Consider the following 23,965-nt stretch of genomic DNA (forward strand, 5'->3'; position numbering starts at 1 on the left):
CCTAATATATAGCAGCAGGAGCCAATTTCCAGACTGAAATTAAGCTGGAAAAATTACAAGTGGGGAGGGCAGTTGATTTTTTGTTCAAAGCCTACCCAGATGAGATAGATGTATGTGATACCAGCTAGAAGGGTTCCTCACCTAAGTGGTTGCCTGTAGGAGCAGGACTAGGCAGGTCTGTTCATTCCCTTCCCAGGTTCAGGGAGTCCTAAAGTCTCCCAGGAACCCCTGGTGTTACCAGTTACCATGGCAGAGAGGCTGGTTTGTGTTTTGAATTGCAACCTTCTGAGCAAGAAAGCTGGGTGGACTTGTTGTCCATGCAGTCCATACTGCTTTTGGTGGTTGTTGCAGGCTCGTCACTTTTGGTCCCCCCTCTCTCTGTTCTTTCAGTCCCTGAGCTACCTTGTCTTTCCTTTGTCTGTCCTCTGCTTGGATATCTCTCCTTTGTCTGTCTTCTACTTGGATACTCACTGATGGGAGAATGCTGGCAACATGCTCCAGACTGCACTTTTGTAAATGTGGGTGAGAACTAAACCCAAGGAGCTGTGGCTGCTTTCCTGGCCTACTTTGAGGCTTCTTGCAGGAGTGGTAGCTGAAAGGCCAGGTCACTACCAGCAGGCTTAGGGAGGTGGCTTGGTCATCCCTGGAGTAGCAGGAGCCACCTAATACTTACTCAGGTTTGGGTTAATTAAGAATGTGTGTGGTACATCTGGGCAGCATGGGAATCAGGGAGAAGTTTAGGAAGTGGAGAACAATTTTGGTAGGAGTCATGGGCCATTTTGTTGTCTGCCTGGGATGACTACAGCCTGTGCACTTCCAGCTGAAGATCTCCACAAGAGTGGAGCCCTAAGCTCAGTTGCACCTGCAGCTCCATCACCTCTTGAGAGAGTGCTGCAGCCCTGTCATCACTAGGGAGGCCACTTGGGAGCCTCATTTTACAATAAACTGTCGCAGAATATGCCACATATATACTCCAAGGCTCAGACATCCCATGCCCAGCTCATCAGCTGTTTTGCACCTTCCATTTTTTAAAATGAAATTAAACATTTTATAATTTTCCTTTTTTTTACTCTTTAGTGGCATAGCTTCATCAGGAGTGGGTCAGAACACACTGAGCACACTGTCCTACACAAATGAGGGGCCTGATTTTTCAAGTGTTCCCCCAGGCAGTGGGAGATGGTAGGCTGAATCTCTCCAGGCTGAGTAAGGAATTGAGCCCACATCTTTGCCTTTGAGCCACTTGAGTAGAAACCAAAATTGTTGGTAGATCTTACAGCAATGGACTTTAAGCTGATGGAACAAAGGCAGCTGAGTTCAGTGTATATCTAAAATGGACAGAACCATACCCACTCTTCTGATAACCTTAGTGTTTCCTCTAGTTATGTCTACACACCTCACTGCCATGTACGTCCTGAGGCTCCCAGTTCTCCCTGTAAATGTATTTCCCACAGGGTCACAGATTTCAAGCCAGTGACCAAGTGGCTTAAACTATGTCACCACAATGCCTCCTATTTAGGTGCCCAAATCCTCTGTTGGATCTTATTCATGAATTGTCTGAGTATTGAGTCTGCCCTTCTGCACTTTCAGCAAATTTGTGTGAGAACCACATTCAAGAGAACACAAAAAATTCAGTCAAACCCAAATGAAGAATGGTCAAAGTTTTCTTTCAGTCTCCTCATTAGAAAATTCTACTATGGCTGTTTCTTTACTGTCCAGGTTTTCCCATAAGTCCTGCATCTCAAATGTTTGTGGAGCAGAAGCAGAAGTAACATTTTTTCCATCACTGAATGGAAAAACACAACTTTGCTGTGAAGTTGTCCCAGAATCTGTTGAAGACAGTGCAGTATCAGCATTTGATGCTGTACTAGGACTGTGGAAGCTTGGTAAACTCCATCGCTGAAGGTTTCTCTCATGATCTGTTATGAGACCAGCTATGTTACTAACCTGGGGCTCATGTTTGGGCTCTCCTATCACACTAGGAAGTGACTGATGCACCTCTGAACTTGAGAGGTATGGAGTCATTTCTGGGGGGAAAAAGTGTTGATTCAGAAGAGCCACATTTGCCTCAGCTAGGATCCTTTGGAGCTTCTCTTCTGGCACACTTGCAGAGCGCTCTGTTGGCAGGTCTGGTTTGTCCAGCACATCAGGTTTAACCTCCTGGGCTTCAGAAATGATGACCTCAGGAACTGGCCTGGTTGTCTCAGATGAGGTGTCACTGTCACCAAATTGTGCCTCATTCCTTGAGGTTTCTGTTATGGGTCCTAGCTCTCGGCTACCATGAAGCCTGTTACTTCTGGTAACTCCTTCATGTTTCTTCTTGAAGCTTGAGGTAGAGTGCCTCCCTCGTGTGTGCATTTCCTGCAGCTGTCTGATGTGCCCCTTTTCATCTGCTGGGAAAAACACCGAGTTCTCACTCGTCTGCCGACTGTAGCGGTGGTGAGTTGGGTATGAAGGACCCTCATGGACACTGAGAAACCTCTTGACTCTTCTCAAAACCGAATACTGTCTCTGGTGTTTCTCCTCTTCCCAAGGCCACTCTTCCCCATAGAGGAATTCAGTATCAGCCAGCCTGCCAAATAAAGCCAGGTAGTAGATGTCACTTAAATATAGGAAGCATTGGATCTCTATGCACATTTATCCCTCTGTCTCAGACATAGGACCCAAGACATAGGAACCAAGGCCCTAGTGAGTCCCTAAAGAGAAAGAGGAAAAGGATCAGCCAGATCATGCAGAGAACTCTCACATCCAGATGTCTCTTCTCCTAAGGACCAGACTGGGAGGGCATCCAGCCAGTCATCTGGCACCGTTTCCCATTTGAGGTGCGGCCTTCTGAGGCAGGTCCACATGGTTAGTTTTGTGCTCAGGGTGAGGGAAAGGGGAGAAAAGAATCCTACTCAGGACTGTAGTTACTTTTTCAGGTGAATCCTTCAGGCAAAAATAGCAACAGTGAAAAAGCTACTGCTGGAAACAGAGGACAACAGTTTCAAAAAATGTTGAAATTACTCAGATGGCCAAATCTAATTTACTTCTGGGGCATGACAGTGTGTCTGAGGGTCTCACCTGTACCTGATACTCTCCTGCACAGCCTTGGTGCTTCATGAGAACAACTATTGCTGCATATGCCAGCGAATTCAGTGCACGTCACTGACTCAGTGCAGTCTGGACAAGCCAAACTGGCTAGTTACCCCTCCTGAGGAAAAGCGTGGCAAAGGGGCTTGGGCCAAATCAGAGGCAAGGAGCACATGCAGGCAACACTAAGGAGAGACAGAGGAATTTCATCCAGCATTTTTGAAGATCATAAAACAGTTTATGTTGGAAGGGACTTTTAGAGGCATCTAATCCAACCGCCCTGTGATGAGCAGGGACGCCTTCAACCAGATCAGGTTGCTCATTGCCCCATCCAACCTGGCCTTGAATGTTTATAGGAATGGGACATCTATCACATCTCTGGGATACCTGTTCCAGATGTTGGCTTGAGGTGACTGGAGAAGACTTTGAATTTGGGATCAAGTTTTATATATTTGCTTTGGACTTGAAAGAATTTTTAGAGCTTGTTTTTGAAGTTTGCATAACAACTATCCATTATTTTTAGAGATGTGAACAGAGATATGGTTCAGATGAAAAGATAATTAATAAGAAGTCAACACATCAGAGCTGTTTGCATTCCACAGGGAGCTACTTTTCATTCACTCCTTCCTTAATTTTTTGTGTGAAGTACTCCTTATTAAAAAATTGTTTGCAGACTTAATGATGTTTCTTCTTTGCCACCTTTTCCCCATAGAAATTACCTTAAAATAAATTATATTCTATGAATTTTTCTTCTTTACTTTTTAAACTTTCTTCTTTACCTTTCTTTTTGCCATTTTATAGTTTTTCCAGAAGGAAATAACTTCTGGAAAGGCTGTGTGTGATAAAAGGAACTCATATAAATCATTGTCCTTTGAAGTAGAATGCATGCAAAAATGAAAAAATAAGAGGAACAAAAATGAGAAAAACACAATTTTGAGGCCAAATGAAACAAAAAAATTAGGACATTTTATTTTGATAAAGGTTGGAAATGATGGGAATATTGTAAATATCTTGAGATAATTTTTAAAGTTAAAAAAATGGTTTCTGTAAAGTTTTAAAAAAAGTTTTCAGATGGGAACATCTACTTGCCTGGTGTTTTTTCAGGCATGATGGTATTCACACTTACTGACCTGTCTATATTACAGCATGTCACAAGTATTTAAACCAACAGCTTCTAAGCTAACTGGCTCGTCACTGATTTCTCATATAGATTCTGACCACAGGGGGCAATCCCATACCCTCTATTCTTTGTAACCATCGTTCTTTGTTGATCTCTGAAAAGAAATTCTCTTCATACTTCCACAAAATCTGACCATTTCATCTTTCCCTTCCAGGATTATTAGTCAATGAAAAGTCATACAACATTTAAGATAATTTCTTGTTGATCTTCACAAAAAATCTGGACTGATTTCAACTGTCGTCTGCTAACTAAATGAAAGGAATGGCTGTTTTTTCTAATTGGGGGTGCATGAAGAAGCTGTAGCAAAACAAGTATAATTGAGAAAAGTCAGTCACTGTCCTCAGGTATCATCTAGTGCTCAGAGACTATCAACAAATGTGTTCAGAGACTATCAACAAACCCTCCCTGCAAACATGCTCTATTTATTGATTATACAATTTAAGATATGTGTGCACAACTTGGGTGAACACATGGACCGCTGGAGACATCCTCCCACCAACACCAGCCTGTCCACTCCCTCCTAATTTCTTTTCCCATTTCCATCTTCTCCACTTGCAGTATCGTCAGAGCCCGCATCCTGCGCTGTCTGCCAATCAGACTCTCAGGGTGGTGATCTTTCTGATAGGATTAAAGGCCCTTAGTGCCACTCACCCCATTTCAATAGTCGATCCAAGAAATGAAGGAATACAGTAATCAGCAGCTGCTTTTGTGTAGGGTGGCCGGGCAGAGGTATCATTCCAGTAAATATCTTTCTCCATCCTTGGCAAGTTCATGTGCATCTCATCCACTGCCAGAAGTGAAACCTTAAAATATTTTTGCATGAATCATGTCACTTTCAACATAGTGGAGCATATTAAATAGTCTACTTTGTACTCCCTGGGTAAACATTTCTTTCAGAAACCCTTTAACATAAGCTGTGTATCATGGCCTGGGCATTAGAAAGAGACTCAGTATTATAAAATAAACTCCCTATATCTGCCTATACTCATGAAAACATAAATTTTATCATAACTTGAATCTTCTGTACTGCAAAGATATTTGTGCCAGATTGAAGTCCTTCCCACATGTATAATGAGTTCAATGTGATCCATCATGTGCTATGGAAAGTCTGTGTTAAGTATTACACATGTGCTCCTTAAAATGTCCAGAGGTCAAGAATCTTTCTGATAGGCCTCATTTCCATTTTATGACATTCTGAATCAATTATGTGAACATCCTTCTAATAAATTTTACACAACAAGCTCTAAGGCACAGGAGCATGAGTATTCTGACATGGTGCTAAGCCAGAGAGCATCTTTGTCAGTGTGAAGTCCTTTCCCATTCTCCATGGCTTACTCTGATTACTTTGATAATTTGGTGGTTTATTTGGCTCTTGCTCCCCCTAACTCCTGGGCTCTGCTTTGCTGAAGTGGAGTCTGACAGCAGCTCAGCCAGCCCTGTGCTTGGGTCTGTGCAGGGGGAGCAGCGGGTGCTGTGAGACCTCCTCATGTCTCTGAGCTCCTTGACAGCACAACAGCCAGGGCTCTTTGGGAATCAGGGGTAACTGGAATAAAATTGCACCCTTGTCATCTCACAGCCCCTGTGACAGGGGACACTGGCTCCTGTGCTGACCACAGATACTGCTGTGGGTGACAGCATCTGAACATGAATCATGGTACTGGCTCTGCTTGTTAGTTCAGGGTCTTGCTTGTTTTTTTTTACTGTTTTTGCTGCCTTTCTTTTTAAAGAAAGGTTCATATGCAATATTTTAATCTCGAGACATTCAGGTTAGCAAAATGTGTTCTTATCTATGTGGGAATGACTTTTGGATTTTGCAGGATTGACCTATATTACATGTTTTTCCAGACACAGAGTGGTCTTATAATTTAAGGTCAGCTGTTTGCATGTTTAGTCAGGGATTGTAAATGCCAAATACCAAAATCAAGATGAATTAGCTTGTGAAAACAAACTCCGTGGATCATAGCCACAGGTTATCCTTCAGGGAAAGAATATGTTTTGCTGGCACTTGCTGCCCTGATTTATTCCTCAATATAGGACATAGTGTTAGATGTAATGATAACCAATGGTAGAGTAAAGCTGGAAGTAGAAATAACAACAGCAACCTGTAAATTTCTATCAATGCACCAGTTAGTTTCAAAATCATCATCATCTTCTCCAAATGGATTAATGAGTTGTTCAGCGACCTGGAAAGAAAACGAGACAGTGAAGAGAGGCTGGAATGCCATGTCAGAACTACTGCTGCAGAGAAAGTAGGATTGGATTTTTCTCTCTCTCCCTGCCTGTCACTTGCAATCATAGCTTGAGCTCCTGTGTGATGGTTCTGCCAGCCTAGCAAAGGAACAACTTGCTTTCACTATAGATTCCTATCTCTGTGCCTCTCTGGTGCTGTCAGTCATCATCGTCAGCGCTGGCCTACTGGTAACTGAGACATGTCTGGGCCAAGGTAACTCTCACATCCAATAATCATTACCTTTCCTTATTGCTGTCTTTGGCTCATTTAAATTAATGGTTTAGCAGCTAGAGGCTCTGTTATTGCACTGTTGTCTGCAATAGTTCATGAGCCCATGGGGTCAGCATTCCCAAGCCTTGCAGCTGAAGTCTGCTGGAGGGAGTAGAGCTCATCTCTCCACCTCAGCCCTCAGCCCCTGCTTCTTTACCAGCATTAACCCCAATGGCAACCTTCCAAGGCTTTTGAGGAAAAGCAGTCTACAAAAAAAACCAAAAAAACCAAACTTGACTCAAGTCAACTCTGTGCATCATGCTAGCCAAATCCCAGAGACAGAATCTGAGTCTGTTCTTAATTCAGCCTGCTGACTTGGGTTTCTGCACCTGGAGTGGTTGAAACTGCAGGGCAGAAGCTCGTCCTGTGGGGGACACAATCAAACAGTGAGCTCAGACACATTTGTGGTTAGGTACCTTAGTCTGGGAACTAGTCTGGAAAGGGAACCCTCTCTAGCTCCCCATAATCTGGCTCCCCATAATAATAAAGTGAAAAAACCCCAAGAGACTGTCCCCCACCCCTGCGATCACTAAAGTACATTGTGTGGAGAGTAAGCACATGGCTGCTGATGGAGGAAAAAAAAAGATTAAACAAAAAAATTTAAAAAAAATTAGGAAATTCAGACTGCTTCTCTATTTCCTAGTTTCGCGGTACACTGACATTAAATATCCTCTCCCCTCCATTCTGTTTATCTTTTCAAGCCCTGGTTTTGAAGCTGATCACATTCTTGATAACCCTTCCAAGCGTTCTTTGTGGTCACCAGGGCCATGCACAGGAGCAGCAGTCAGGTTTAATGTGGAAATGGGTAAAGCAACTGTATGATTAATCAGCCCTGTTCATTAACCTCACTATGGACGGCTATGATCTAAATAAGTTATAGCTGTGGCAGTTGCTCCCTGGATATTTTTCCTATGTGCCTCTAGGTTGTACCTGTGGGTAAGCACTTGCTGACTCTCCAAGGCCACCACTTCCCAGGCCAGCATTGACACACAACAAAAGAACTGCTGAGTAGATTAACACTACAAAAACACATGTAAGGTGGTAGCAATGAAAGGAGACAGGGGTCACCTCTGCTCACACTCCTTGAGATGTATTAAATTATAGGCACAGCTATGAAAGTACTGCAGTAGGGAGGAACCAGAACACAGACTGTGTTGTGGCTCTCCAGGGAAGACACGGATCAGCTTTGTGTAAACCAGCGGACCACCACCCAAAAATCCACCATAAAACGTATCATATGACCTTAAAAAAGTGAGGACTGGCACAGAGCAGACAGTGGTGGTGGCTTTTTTTTGGCTGACCTGGTCCTGGCATATGAGACATGACTTTATTCTCCAGAAAGGAATGTAGTGCTGGACAACTAAACTTCGTATTTGGACAGTTCATCTGTCCCTGTAATGAAAATGGGGATTTAGAAGTGTCTCACGTAATGGGAAACTTTGGCCCTGTATTATAGGTACAAGAGACCAGGCTTGACGCCAAGGAATGAGCTCAGTTTACACATTATTTCTGAGGAATTGCCAAGTTACTGGAAGTCAATACCTCAGGGCCCTTTTTGCTGCCTGGCAGCCAAAGTCCAACATGCTCAGCAGGAAACTGGCTGTAACCTTCAAGACAAAAATATCCCGACTCGGGGCACTGAAGGCTTGGACAAACCTCCAGCCTGAAGAAACGTGGGTGATTCTAAATTAACTTTTAAAAACTTCTCCCTTTCATTTCCTTATGCAGAAGATTTTTCAGTTACAATGGCATCTCATACCTGCCACAGCCAGGAGCTGGCTGGAAGCTCCGAGCCTAACTGGAAGAGATGCTATCAACATCCTTGGGTGCTGAAGAAGGAAAACCCATTTCCTCTCAGGAGCACCAGCAGGGCAGTCAAGAGGAACAGCTTACCATTTTGAACCCTCTAGCATAGCAGGAATACACTGCCTAGAGATAAAATTTCACTTTTCTCTAGGAGAAATTGCTACCTTCACTTAGGTACCAGCCTCCCTTTCTCTCTCTCCTGCTCCCATCCAGGCTGGTCCCTATGAGGCAAAATCCTTTTCCCTCTCATTTCCTAGGACACAACACTAGAGGAGCTTGTCCTGCACGCACTTTACTTTTCCTCACATCTGCCAGCTTGGTGTGCTGTCTTCTCTACTCTGCCCTTCAGAGCTGGCTGTGGGAAGGTGTCTCTAAAACTGGCCAACTTTGTTCAATTTGTATTCTAACTGAAAAGTTAGCTCTATATTTGCATCTATGATTAATAAACACAAAAGGAAATCTGATGTACATGGACCCCAATGAAACTTTTTTCCAGTTAGTTTATAGGAGAAGAGAGAACCACCTTGAGATACGTGGCTTAATTACTCAACTATCAGATTGATTGTGATACAGTAGCCTAGCAGTCATCAACAGACTGATGGGCAGCATCTGATTCCTCTATGACTCTTCTTTTAAATGAACATTTTTATGCAGTGGAGTCCTAGCCAATATTGTCTATCACTCTTTCATAGCCCTCTGGAAATGGGGGCCTTTAATTGTCTGCATCTGATGAGGGTAACAGCAGATACTACCAGCTTTGATCACAGGAAGAAAGTATCATTCAGTCCCGTCCAGCTGATGCCAGGTCTGCAGCCATAGCTCCCCATTGCAGAGTGGAGTGGGAGAAGGGTTTTTTTAATCTCTTTTCTGCCACTTTATAGTTCAAGTCCTGAGACCTTGTGGGAGTAATACTCCCTTGGGGGGTTGTGGCTGCATTGGTGCTACTAAAATGGGCTCCTTCAGATTCATGACCATTTCTTACCATATGGTCCATCAGGTGGAATTAAAAATGTATTGCATGATAATTCTATATGACCACAGAACACTTCAGGCTGAATTCACCTCTGGTGTGATTTCAGTATTCATTGGTGATTTTACAGGTGAGTCACAGACATGACACCTTGACCACCCCCCAGGGATTTCCCCCATCACCTGTCCAGAAAGCCAGTTTACCTTGAGCCATCCTGCGTAGAAGAAGAACTGCAGCAATGTGAAGATTGGAATGTAAATATCTAAGTCATGTCCCTGGTACCCTTGGTCAGTATCCAAAAATTGACGCCCTATCAGGCAGGCAAAGAAAAAGGTATAGACCGCGAGAGTAACAACCTGCAAGGAACAGAACTTCATTGAAATAATGAACTAATACAATCTTATGCATAAGGCAACCCATACCCAAAGGCCTCTTTGTCTGCCTTTTGCCATATAATTTATAAGTCTGTAGGAGGTATTGCAAATACAGAGGCCACAGGAATAACTATGGCCAGGAAGAACACTCAGGAAACAGAAAAACATTTCAGTGTATCCCTCCCCTCTTCCAAATTATGCAAGATTTTCAAAACAGCTCTGCATTAAAAACACCTTAAATAGTTAGCTAGGCCTCCATGATCCTGTGTGAGTGAACCAGTGATCAGTATCTCAGAGACTCTGGTTGGGACTATGAATGTTTTACACCATGAATGTTTGGTACCAACCCCCCCTTTATGGAAATTGTGTTTGGAATTTTCAACAGGATAATAGCTCAGTACCTGAGTATAGACCAGTGGAATTCCAACCCAGTCATAACCAAACAAAAGGCTACACCAAGACCGGTATTTATTCATCTCCTAAAAGGGGAAAAAAACCCTCAACCAGCAAGAAACCACAACAAAATAAAATTGCATGGAGTACAAATTTGAATTATTAATATTTTGTTGCACTTCATTTTTGCACATGTAAAATGACAGGGAGAAAGGAAAGTAAAGTATATATAAATTGATACTATAACTGTACCCAGCACCCCATTTGAATGTTGACTTGCTTTATGGAGTTGGAGTTCTTAGTATACTTTGTACTTCTTCACAACTCATCTTCTGTTTCTACCTTATTCACAGTCTAGTGATACATGAAAGAGAATATATTATATCATAAAAAGGATATTTTACTACTTCATGAAATATTCAGGGAGATTATCTTCTCTGAAGCTGATAATAAAATCTTCAAAATGCCAAATTATTCTCATTTCTCATAGTTTTAGCAATGGAACAAGTATGAATTTAGAGTGATGTTACGATAATTTTTTACTCATCAATTTTTTGCTTCTTTCAATACCTTCTTAGTCACATTAAATGGAATTGCAGTGAACACTGCTGTGTGTGTTTAAGTGTACATAAGTACACAAAGAAAGGTGGGATTGATCCTGAGTAAGGTCATTTAGATGACACAGGAGATCTATGCACACTAAATAAAACCAATTATGTAAGTGAAAAGCAATTTCAGATTAGGGTGTTTTTTTTTTTTTTTTTTTTTTTTTTTTTTTTTTTTTTTTTCTTTTGTTTTGTTTTGTTTTTTTTTTTTCCTTTTTCAACTTACATTCATCAGTGTCTGCAGATCCACACTGTCTCGAATTCTTCCCTCTTTTCGTGCTTTTGATGCCAAATTTCCAAACCAGACAAATGGGACCCAGTATTTCAGGTGGGGAGACTTAAGGTCATCAAAAAGTTTTCTTTCATATCTTGTCATAAAACCTGTTTACCAAAAAACCAAAACAACCCTCATTTATTCTGTGCTTTCAGTAGTACTAGAAAGTACTAGATACTAGAGTACTGGAATATGTTTCTATCTGTTTATGTAATGTTTGCATAGAACTCTGCTAAACACAATTTATAATTCTAACTAGTAACCTCCTCTTTAAAACAAACAAACAAACAAACAAACAAACAAACAAAAAATCCAGGACAGATGTTGCTTGAAAGAACTTCTTTTTGCATTAATTACCTATGCTAAATTCTTTTTTACCAATATAGGCAAAAATTTGCTATAAATGTGTTCTCATATCTAACTGCTGACTTGTGGTAGTTACATAGAATACTATGAATTGTACAAATTACTCTCTAGTTGCATATTCCACTTTCAGAAAAATTAGGAACTGGATATACCATTCAAGAAACACTTTTAACCAATGATGGCTTTCAGAAGCATTTTGGCATAAATTGTAAGGGCACTTATATGACCTGATTCTGATAATTTTTTGTTTTATCTGCAAAGCAGTGAGCAAGCAACAGAGGATACAAGTGCAGACATGAAACAGAGCCCAACAGAGTGTGTGCCCTCTGCCAGCGAAATACTTCCCTGACAGATTGTTTGATGTTTTCTTTGGGGTTGTGAAGGCATGCAAAGAGATGAAGAGGGAATTGTGCACAGAAATCCCGCTGCTAAGGGACACCGGGCCAGGTGACATGCTGTGGGGCTGCAAGCTGAAGCTGCTCTCTGCCTGGCAATTTGCCTTGCTGGGGTGCTGGGAAGGTATTAGGTTTCCTGAAGAGCTCTCCTGCCTTGTGAAGCCCTGCTTCCCCCTGCTGCAAGTGAGTCCAAGGTCACATAACAGGAGAGCCGGGGCTGTGTGTGACAAATCTTGCACCAGAGCCAATTTCTGCCTGGGACTGGCAAGGGAGCAGCTGGCTTTTGAAGCAACACCTCTACCCCCTTGGGGAAGAAAGCTCTGCTCTGCTGTCCTCCTTCCACCCAGATTTTGGCAAAAACAACCTCAGAAAATTCCCATTTTCCTTTGTCCAAATCCTGGATTTTCAGGTGTGTGACATCTATCAGGGTGGGTATAAAGCTTCTTTTGTTGTATTGACATTAGCTCTGAAATAAGACAAAGTTAGTGACATGACGGTCCCAAAATAGGTGCCTCAGCCAACCAATTACAAGTCTGAATGCTGAAAATTCAGTAAGAGAATTGACAGTAGACTCCAACTAGTAACTAAGAATATGTCCATTATGGCTAACATTGCCAAACATTCATGACACAGCAAACAAATAAATATAAAGAAAATTAGTTGTGTTGCATAGAAATGTGAATTAAATTAAAGGAGATCTGCCAATCACAGTAATCTTAAATATTCTGTGGTTGAGGGAAGTATCTATATTGTACAGTTGGAACAAGCCTACACAGAAGGTATGAAATACTGCAACTACTGAGAGGGAAGGCAAGGACAGGACAGAAAAACACTGGAACAGGAAATATTCAGCAACAAGAGCCAGTACATAGAATTTCAGAACAGAATAAGATAAAGCTTTTAAAAGTTCCCTGGGCATTTTGCAGCCACCTCTCATAATCAACTTCACAGAAATAATCAGGTAACCAGACAAAAAATTAACCTGCTAGTCATGACTCCTGCCTCCTAAAAGACAGTGTTTCAGGCTGCCTTTGGTTTTTGTCCTGCCAGCCTGCTTATTACAGGACAGGAAAAGATGCTTCTGTTTGGCTGAAGGAAAACAAAAAAGTGAGTCTGGAGTAAACACTGGATGCAAATCACTTGGAGGCTCAGAAAAGACATGGACTGAAGGGGTCACAAAGAACAGCAAGAATCAGTTCGGCTTTCCACTGAAACCGGGCACCTTTTGTTCAGAAAGCTCAACAGAGTCTGTTTTTTTTAAAATTTTAAAGTTAAAACTGGCATTGAAGTGTTTGTGTTAATATTGATTAAATATTGTCTTTGATGAATATCACTAATGCCTAGTATTCTTATTGCAGAAAATACTAATTCTGGATTGCTCTTAGTGCTGGCGATAAGACAACATACAGTTCAGAATACCTCACTGTTATTGCAGTGGTAAAGAAACACTTTATATTCCATCAAATAGAGGGGAGGATATCAAACTTCAGTTATTAAAATTACATGGTTTCTAAATATGGTCACACTATTTCTATTTAGGAGTATTCAAAGAATTAACCAAGAAACTCTATAAACAAGAATACTAGTTTTGACAAGCACTGGAAGACTGGAGCACCTCCAGAAAATAGGAAATATTTGTCAAATATTGTGCCAAGATCTTGAAAAGGATGATCTAAGCAATGACAGGGCACTGAATCCTTGTGAAAGTATTAGAAGAGTGACATGGAGTGCAGTCAATAAATAATCAAAGGACACTTATGTGAACAGTGTCAGACAAAGAGATCTTACAGGAAAATGATTGACGAGAACACACGCCTGGCTGGGAAAAAAATCACTCATACTCTTCCTTGAGTGATTCAAAGAGTATTCAGTTCTCCTGTCAAAACTCAATGGTTTGAGACAAGACTAGTTCAAGTTACTCACATTAAATATTTTTAGTACTAGTGGTTAGAGAAGAAGGAACATGATCAAGTAGATAAAAGTTTAGTTTTCTGCATCTGTGTTATGTGGGAAAGGGTTAATTCAGGTTCTTCCTTCCAGTAGAGGATTTGGGACTGCAGTCTTCCATAACCATCCATAGGTATTCATGTTGCTGAGCTCACACCTCATGTTTCTTTTCAGTGTTTCCCAACAGTTGTGTTCTTGAGCATCCAACTTCCCTCTTGCACCTTGCAGCCAACAGGATTGCTGTGCTCAGGACAGCTGCTAGGCATTTGACACTTACAGCATATGTGCCCCAGTAGTCAGCATCATAAAGGAGTGAATCTACATGGATCTACTGTCTACAGTTCCATAAAGAGTGTTAAAAGATGAAAAAGAGTCAAAAGGAAGATCCACCACTCAAGACTGTATCCTATGGGGAGAGACTACTGTTGGTGAAGCTCCTGAGTTTCATTCACGCCTTTATGCAGTCTGCTAACAGGTAACTATTGAGGGGAAAAGTATGGCTTCTTCTAATTAAAAATAGAAGAACCCAAACCTGTTACAAAATCCAGTGAACAGAAGATAACACTGTGCAAATTCAGACTGAGAATAGGATGTCACTCTTCAACAGCAAGTTTACTGTTGTGAATGTCTGTTCACCTAGGATGCAGTTTAGTCCCCAGTATATCCATCTGAATTTTAAATCTGGGCTGATTATATTCCTAGAAGGTATTACAGCTCAGTCAGAAACTGCAGCATGTTAAAGGATGCTGCTAGCAAGCTCTTGTCCCTTGTGTTATGGATGAGTCAGACTAGATTATTGTGGTACTGTTCTCAAATTTAAAGTCTATGAATTTAAGCAGTTCATTTGCTGAAAAAAAGAAGTGTGTAGCAATAGTTATGTCATGGCAGTTTTCAGTTTGACAGCAAAATGCAAAATCGTCGTAAGTTGTTTTAATGATGACTGTGCTGTAAGTATCAGATTTGTGCTGTTCACATTCATATCAAATGCCTCCCTCCCATGCAGTCTGATATGCAATGCCACAGGAAGCTAGGGAGGGGATGATTACAGAGTATTGTCTAAGTCACTGGATATTAATAGGAACAAAATATACCCTGAAATGCTCGGTACTGCATCAGTAAAAATTCTGCAGCACAATATGCATTAAAACCTACAAAATAAGTGCTGAAATCCAGAGCTGACTACACTATCTATACTTATATACACAGTTTATAGGAGATTTTTCACTGTTAAAAAAACCAACAATCAAAACTTGCTTTCCAGTCTACAGTTTTGGTAGAATGCTGTGACATTCTGTCTCTTTGGAACAGATTGTCTTTAGCAATAGGGAGGCAGAGCTGGATTAGCTGCCTGGAAATGTTGTAATTTTCCAGTGCGTAGTAGAAGCAGATTGCTGGGAAGAGTGACAGAAGCTTCCTTGACCTCTCACAGGCTCAGGTAAACAGTTTTGTTGCACAGCACAAGGAAGAGAGCTTTAAAATTCAATGAATCCAACATAAATGGTTTCGGGTGTTTTTTTCAGTGTTTGGTGCATTCTGCCCTTCATTTTTTTTTTTTATATCCAAAGCTTCTCACACATATTTGAAATATGTATATGTATATACACACTGCATATTTTAACTTGCTACAACTTTACTTACTAAGCTCTGTCAAAGGAATAATTTTAATAAATTCAAGACATTCGGTAGAAAACATGACTTCTGTTTGGAACAGATCCCCGTATCTTTGCATTGCCGCTCTACTTCTGACACTGACCATGCCTGTCAGAAGGCACAGTGCCACACCTTCCCTTTAAATACTGAGCAGTCAGTCCCTGATAGACAATCAAAGTGTTACATGATTGAACTCTCTTCACCATCATTACACTCAGTGTTATTGAAAGAAACAGAAAATAAAGACATTTAATACTTAGTATATTTATCCTTGAAAAACCAAGTAAGTTTTTCAATATAAAGAAAAAAACCCTTGGGGTTGAGGGGTTTTTTTTGAGTAAATCACAACATTTAAAGTGTGCTATCTATTTAAGATACAGTCTACTTAAATAAAAATGGAGATAAAGTTGCACTTTTGAAGCACCTGCAGAGATCAATTTCTTGCACACCAGACCAACATATATCCCAGACATTATGATATACCATATTACAAATCACCATTGCTACTGCATCATACTATGTTGCCACTTTGGGGGTTTTTGTGCCTTAGAGAATGTTGTACCTGCTCCACATGCCTGAATGTTTGGGTCAGGCCTATTGCTTCCATGGGGTCTGAAAGCATATTCACATAACAGTGTCAAACTCATTTGATTTCTATAGTGTTGCTAAAGACTTTAAGGACATTAAAGATACACTCTTAAGGTTATGTCATCTAAGTCACTAACAAAAAGGTGATTGCTTTGATGTGGGTTAGTATGAGGCACACATGGGGCCACAGGAAAGAAAAAATGAGTCTGGCTCCTTCCCTCCCTGAGCCCCCATCTCTGAGGGAAAGGAAAGCAATTTTGGGGAGGTAAAGTGCAGTACCTGCTCCTACCACATGGTCCATGGTGGGGAACCTTTTGTACACAGCTGTGCTGACAGAGCGAAAGATCAGCAGAGACGTTAAATTCACGTAACGCATGAGAGTCCTCCTCAACAAGCGCCCGTACTCATCCCTGCCCTGGACACAGCTGGAGATGAGCAACATCAGACGATCTGGCCATGGCAAGTTCACAAACTGGTTCCACCAGCGATTCACCACCAAAGTAACATAGAAACCTGAGGGTCAGAAGGAAATTTAGTCCAGTGCCTATCAGGATTTCAGTTACTTCAATTTTAGTTTTCAGACTGTTGTTCATATCACTAAGCTGCTATGTTTCCCAGAATAGATGCAATAAGCCATATCAAAACCCAGGATGCAATAAATACTAATTATTTAATGGACATTGCAGAGTAGCAGTACATTCCATCTGAATATCTCATACCCACAAATTTCCGAATTTCTTCTTCTGTAGTAAAACTTAGGGTGGATTTAGTTCACTGGAACATCAGGTACAAGGTATCAGTGTTAGTGGGCATAATCTAGATCTAGATCTGTATATCTAGATCCAGATATATGGAAACCTTTCTTGTTAGTATATTAAGAACATGAGCATAAATGTTGCTGTGACAAAAGCAACTTGAACTTGAGGAGACCTGTTGGAAGTGGATGATTTATTGTGAACCTCCAACTTCCCACATGCCCCTCAGCTCTGAAATGCTTCCATACACCAAAAAAATGCCTGAACAGAGACAGAGTTGGAGAATAATTTTACATTTAACCAGTACTTACCAAGCACAAAAGTTACTGGGATTTGCTCAGCATATTTGTCGCAGTAAATTGATAATTTTTCAAAGAACCGTTTTTGGCTACCTGTAAGAAAAAACCTGCAGCAGAAATAAAATGTATCTGTCCTTCCATAATATTCTGGCACTAGCTACTGAGTGCAAACATGTATAAATAATCAGATATGTAGACTGGGGAGAAATCTTGGCTAACGCCTTCAAGCAAATTCTTAAAGGCAAAGGTCTGAACACTTTTGGCAAGAATTAAAGAAAGTGGAAGAAACAACAGTATCATTCTCTGGTCTTTGTAGTTTTCTCAGGACTAATTTGACTGGCACTACTAATTAGATCAATATATCTGAAGAATCAGTTTGCTGTCCCATAGAGACCAAAGATGACAGCAAGCTCTAAGTCTTCAAGTAGAGCTTACTTTTGTTTTTCAGACTGGTTCTTAATGGAAATGCTTAGGTCTGCTTGAATTGCAAAAGGTTACCAATCAAATTCCTCTGATTTGAAAATGTTACATTGTTGCAACAGGTTTTTTATTCTTGCTCCTATGAATTTTTTCTTTTCCACAAGATTAAAATACAACTGTATTTTTTTTGCAATCAGGAAAATATTCACCAAATGATAGCAAATGGACCATGGTTGTAGCTTCTGCCCATGGTAAAAGTTATCTCAAGAAATACAAAAAGCTTCAGTATTTTTTATTTGTATAGGTGAGTATTACAGTTATTCTTTGATTTCTTACAAAAGAAACATATAACAAATATTTGGTGGGCTTTGCTTACAATTGTGCAATAAAAACTGGAGCACACATAGGAAAGTTTCTGTGGTGTATTTAGCATGGTCTTCAATTGCCTGACATTTCAATAAAACTAGGTTAATTTAAATAACTGTGATTCTTTGGTGTTCCTTTACATATTAATGCAATAATTTTCTTTCTTTGCTTACAGATATAGATTACTGAACAAAAAAATCATGATTAATCAGAGAAAAACTGAAGCTTATTTTATCCTTGCTTCCAATAAAAAGCAGAGATCTAATTAGAGATCACGGTAAGAACTGAACCATAACTTTGATACTTGTAGGTAACGTGCTTCATCAATTAAAAGTTTCACTGTACTAATTGATGCATTGCATCTGTCATACGGTGTTTGATTTACACCTTGATGGAAAAAGCAATTCTTCTTCTAATGTGTTCCTCCCAGGTGCTGGGTGACACACAGGTAATAACCATGTCTGGCTTCCATGCAGTTTTCCTTGGTTCTTTGCAAGCTTAAAAATCAAGTTTGCATGCCTTCCTAGCTTGAAGCAAAACTTTGCTTTTCCTGGCTGTTTAAGTTCACTCTAAAATTATTACCTCTTGGTGTTGTTAATTCCTACCAAGCAACCAAAGACAGAGTTCTGCAGGGAGAACAAAAGGTCTATACCTATGATCTAAAACAGGGAGGCACACTCACAACTGACTGCTTAAAATCAGAATGACAAAATCTGAATAACCTAGGCTAGCCCTGAGTTTTTATTTAGTCTAACTTCAGTAGGATGGTTGCTCAATGCTAAGCTAAAAGTACAATCAGCTGAATATGATAAACAATATTGACACCCTACTTACTTCCTCAGGAGCCTTACACTAAACATGGAACAGTAAGCACATTAGAAAATGTCCAAGGAAAAGACAATAAGTAAATAGTAACCTCCCCCCATCATTCATCAGCCTAACACTAGGAAGTCTGAAACTTCAGTATAACATTTAATGAGATGTGAATTGGAAAGAGTGTACCTGTATAATACACTTATCGCTGTGTAAAGAGTAGCAAAAACAATAAATTCTCTGTACAGCAATTTGTAGATGCTGCCTTTCCACCTGAGGAGTAATCTGTGAAATCCAAAGAAAGTGGCATTTGCTACTTTGCTGGAATAAGTGACTGTCATCGTCGTGGTAGGCTGGGCCTAGAAACAGTAGAAGAGAAGCAGGATACCAACAACATTTTAGACAGCATATCCTAACCTGAATGTACCCTTGTATAGATAGATACATGGATATACATGTAAATTTAAATATATAATAGTATGTATACATAAATAGATGGTGATTGTATTCATATATATATATATATATGGAAAGAGAGGGAAAAATACAAATCTGGCATTTACAAGCCCTGTTGAGACCTACCGATTGACTGACACAAGGCTGTATTTGGGCTTTACGTTAAGGACCACCCAAACCCAGCAGTTAGCCCTGAATGTGGCCACCTTTCTGGGTGGCAGAGGCAGGAATATGTTACACCTCTGACGTCTCTGCTTACTCTCAGTTTGCTCCAGTCTAGTGTGAACAAAGAATAGGAAGCAAGTTCAAAACTTTTCATTTGACCTTTTTTTCAAAACTTTTCAGCTTCTTGGTAAGAGAGGTAAAGCTAAATTCCACAAATGCATGTACACCCCCAGCCAGTATTTTTAGCTGGCTGTGGTAATTATAATCATTGAAAAACCAAATGAAATTTGGAGACTGCCTCTTTCATTAACAGTTACGACAGCAGCTGAAATCAGCTGGATAATGCTGTTATTTCTCACCTTGGCAGCTGGACATACTCGTCAATACTTCATCATTGCATGGCCATGCAAACAAGCCATAGGGCTGCTCAGGTAGGCAGTGTGAGACACAGTGTAATTCAAGTACAACTGAAAATACACAGGTAAATACTTTGTGCTGGGTTCGGCACTTACTTACCCAGTGCAGGGAGATGCTACAAGAACTCTCATATGGTTACAAAACCAATCCTAGCCCCAAATGTGAATGAAAGTAGTTTTATACAGCACGCAAGAAAGAGAGTAATTAGGAGAAGCACAAAAATCTCAAGAAAGTTACTGTGTATCACAAATATGATTCTTGTCTATATTTTTTGTGATGCCACTGTAGCAAATTTATTGGGGGGTGGGGGAGAAAAATCTGAACTCCTAGTTAATAGATGGCAAGTGTTTTTTGCATCTTGGCTGTGTCTCTGATGTAGAGCATAAAGTAAGCCAGTAAAATTCACCTGTAAAAGTGCCACTTTTTATTTTACTCACCAAGGGGATCAGCAGGGAAAAAACACCACAAGCCTTGTATTGCTGACAGGCTGTCTCCTTTCCTCTGCAGAATGACTGCTTGATATTTGCCAGCATGGCCCTGAAGATATTTTTTTTTTTTAAAGAAGCATAGGTTTTGGTCTTTAGAATCCAAATGACAGTTTTTCTTTTTCTGAGCCTTGGCACAGACCTTTAAATTTTTTGCTGTCATTGTTGTACTCCAAGAAGTTCAATGCAAGAGCCAGCTTGTCTGACTGACATGCATGGAAATGCAGTCCTGTCTGCTAAAAATCTTGTGGTCAGGATGCAATGCTTAAGAAAATGAAGGCACAGATATCCATTCTCCACCAAAAGTGGGGCTTTATAAACAATGAAAGAAATCTATGGCTGGACTACAGGGGAGGAATGGGATAAAAAAATATGCTTAAAAATATACTGTGTTTCCTGGAATTGCTGTAGGAGCCTTTAGATCTTGCCCATCGATGCTGTGGAGTATGTGTTTAAGCCATATCACCAACAAGTGTGTCTCTATCTCCCCATTAACATCCACTTTGTAATGGAAATCTCCAATGGGAATGACTGAATGTAGGGACTTAAATCTAGAAAAGATGTCTGATAATGGGAGGGCTTATAGCCTGGCAAGAACCCAGACCATCAGCACAATACAGGGCAACAATGAGAGGATGAAGTTAGACAAATGCAGGATGAAATAAAACATAAATTGCTAACTGTAGGGGAAGCCAAATATCAGAAAAGGGGACTGGATAGTCACCCTTTGTTTAGGATTTTTAAGCTCAGGGCAAATCGTAGGACAGAAGATGACGTTCAGGAACGATTCACATAACTGCGACAGACAGGGGCTGAGGGGTTCTGCTGCTCTCCCCTGGTATCTGATCATCTGTTAAACTTTCTATGAGGTCTCTTCTGATGCGGGCCACAGAGGAAAAGAGATTGCTTGCAGCACCTTTGCAGCATCTGCAGCTTTGCTGGAAAGCAGCCATTAGTGTCAAAAACATGACTCTCGGTTGCTGCATAGGAGATTCAGGATGGATTGGTTCCTCCCAGCTATCAGAAAGTGGAAGGTGCCAGAAACTGGTCAGTAGCTAAGCTGGACAAAGTGGGTCAATCTTCTCTAGAGACCTGAAGCAAATCCTGTCTTGTGAAGCCTAGTGGGTGGGCTTTGGCCACAAATGCAGGGCTCTTAGTGATAAGAGGAACCAGGATTAAGAATATTTCTCCATGCAATAGACGGGGAGAAATTTTTATTCATGAAATGCAATTTGTCTTCTTGATTGTAGCAACTATATTTCACTCAATCACACTCCAGCCATCTCTCAGGACCTTACTCAATACCCATGACTCTGAATAGAAACTCTTGGAAGACACTGAATGCATCTGTTTTTTCTTTCTCCCTCTGAAATGGGGCAAAGAAAAGTGGGACTGTTACAGCAATTTTAGGCTTTGGTGCCTTGGTTTCCTTGCCTTTCCTTGCCTGTGGTACACTCCATTTTATCTTCCTGCTAAGCAAATGTTTTCCTTAACATTTATCATTGGGTTCATATAGGGACTTCAGGATAATATAATTCAATGTCTTAATATATACATTAGGTCAGCTTAGCTTATTTACAGAACAGTTTGGACTACACAAAGCTATGAAAGACAGCAGTGTGTTTGTCTGGTTAGATTTCTCAACAGTGCAAACACAAATTTAAATCTGCATTTGCGTTTTTTCTCTGAGAACAACTACAACCATTTAGGCATGGCCTCCTCTTGCAACAGGAAGTTTAGTTGTAAAGCCTTGTGCTGACTCTGGCTCTTGCACGGTGGTCCCAAGCCCTTGGTTCACAGGCAGAATGTTGGCAGAGAGTCCTTCCTACATTACTTATGGCCACAGGAAATTAAAAAGCTAAAACTGAGATGGACAGGAAGAGCAAAGCATAATGATGCCCCCCAGCACATTCCTCCCTGAGCACTCTTTTGGCCAGGGCTGAAGAAAGACAGAGTACATAAGATCAGATACCATAGGCATGAGTGTTGTGAAAAACATTCCTAATTATCACGTTGCCCTTAAATTCATCAACAGATATAGGGCTAGGCTTTTTGCTGGTATGGATTTGTGAGTTTTGAGGACGTAACACAAGTTTGAGCCCATCTGATGCCTGTAGAGACCTTGACTCATATCTGTGATGCATATCTATGACTCTGTGTTTATTTCCTTTCTGAAACTTTCTCAGGCACAGACTGAAATGTGAGTTATATATTACTCCACTTTTGCTAAGATCATCAGAAGACTTAAGGCATAAACAGCTAAAAATAAAAGTGTGTCCTCTCCATTAATATTGAACCCAATTGTAAATGGGATTTTTGCCGGGCTGAGAATTTCAGGATGCATTAGGATTTCAGAGAGAAACCACAGTACAAAATAACAGCCATCAGTGTTTCCTAACTGACCAAGAAAGCCTCGTTACAGAATGTATAAATAAATAGTACCTCTATGCAGACCTACCCCGTGTCATTTTTTAGTTTACAGCATAGAAGAGAAAGTGAGTGAGAGAGATTTGAGTTAAGCCAACTATAAAAACATATTAAGCTTATGCTGTATCCACTGACCTGCTATTTTGGTTCAGCAATCCAAGCCCGAAGGCAAATCCTGGACCCTTCCTCTTTCTTAGACGTCCTAAACCAAGTCCCGTTCAGATCTGTAATATTCACCTTGCTCTTCCCTTAACCTGAAGCAAGGGGTTGCTGGTGCTGAGCACTAAGAGGAGTGGACTGACAAGAACAGGGGTTAAAATGTCTTTCCACTTCTGGAAGTCTGTTTTTGCCAAGTACTCTGTCCTGTCAGTTACACAGGGAACAAACGCAAGCAGCAGCAGCAGCAGCAGCTGCTGATCTTGCTCTTTTCTAGTCTATAATTATAACGCCACTTGCCATCGGAAGGACCTTTCATTTGAATGAAGAATCTTGCAATGGTTTTGGTTGGCACATATAGGGGTTTTTTTGCATTTTATTTCCTCCAAGATGCTATGGACAAGAAGGGAGCATTTTGTTCTGAGACTTGTCTTGAAAAGTGGTATGTGTCTAACACGGTCCTGTGAAGACACAGCAATGAATAGCACTGATTAACTACATCTAAATAAGAAGATCAGAGACAACCCCACCAAACCTGAAAATGTGCCCCAGCTGCACCTTGGTCCCATCCTGGAGCACAGCATTTGCTGCATTTCTACTTTGCTGATTTGATTTGGAAAATCAGGTCTTTGGGGCATGCTGTAGAAATCACTCAAAACAGGCAGAGTGGCTGCAAAAGTCTCAGTGGACCTATTCAAAACTGTATATTTCAGCACGTGAAAACCCTTCTGCAACTGGAGGTTTTACATAGGACTTCTTTCCCTCTTCCCCTTTGTAAAATTTGATGAACTCTGTCTTTTATGACCCATGGCATTAAGAGCGAACTGTAAAAAGTGATAGACTGTGAAAGCCCAGGAAATATCATGTAATGTTGTCATAAACTTCAGCCGAGAATAAAATAATATGACTGTGAAGTAAATAAAAAAGGCAGGGGGAGAGAATAAGCAAGAGTTATAGATTTAATTCATTTTATGATGAAAGGTTTTTCCCCCGCCTTAGTCCCATTAAGCTATTTGAAGCCATTTATTTAATTAAAACTTTCCCAGAAAGAATGGGAGCTTCTGCCATTGTTTGCCTTTCTTCTTGTTG

At 40.6% G+C, this 23,965-nt stretch overlaps 1 protein-coding gene across 1 annotated transcript; it reads right to left on the reverse strand.

Moving 5' to 3' along the window:
- Window positions 1-1,653: 1,653 nt before the first annotated feature.
- Window positions 1,654-22,870, reverse strand: BEST3 (bestrophin 3). Its single transcript, XM_066184580.1, has 10 exons — window positions 22,856-22,870; window positions 18,960-19,129; window positions 17,184-17,278; window positions 16,397-16,630; window positions 11,124-11,278; window positions 10,301-10,378; window positions 9,729-9,881; window positions 6,352-6,432; window positions 4,901-5,052; window positions 1,654-2,569 (listed from the first exon to the last, which is right to left on the reverse strand). The coding sequence occupies exons 2-10, from the start codon at window positions 19,109-19,111 to the stop codon at window positions 1,654-1,656; spliced, it is 2,016 nt and encodes a 671-aa protein (XP_066040677.1). The 5' UTR covers window positions 19,112-19,129; window positions 22,856-22,870.
- Window positions 22,871-23,965: the final 1,095 nt, after the last annotated feature.

The sequence above is a fragment of the Chamaea fasciata genome, unplaced genomic scaffold (assembly GCF_029207755.1).
Source record: "Chamaea fasciata isolate MVZ Bird 193981 ecotype frontalis unplaced genomic scaffold, bChaFas1.0.hap1 SCAF_5, whole genome shotgun sequence".
Taxonomy (NCBI): Eukaryota; Metazoa; Chordata; class Aves; order Passeriformes; family Sylviidae; genus Chamaea; species Chamaea fasciata.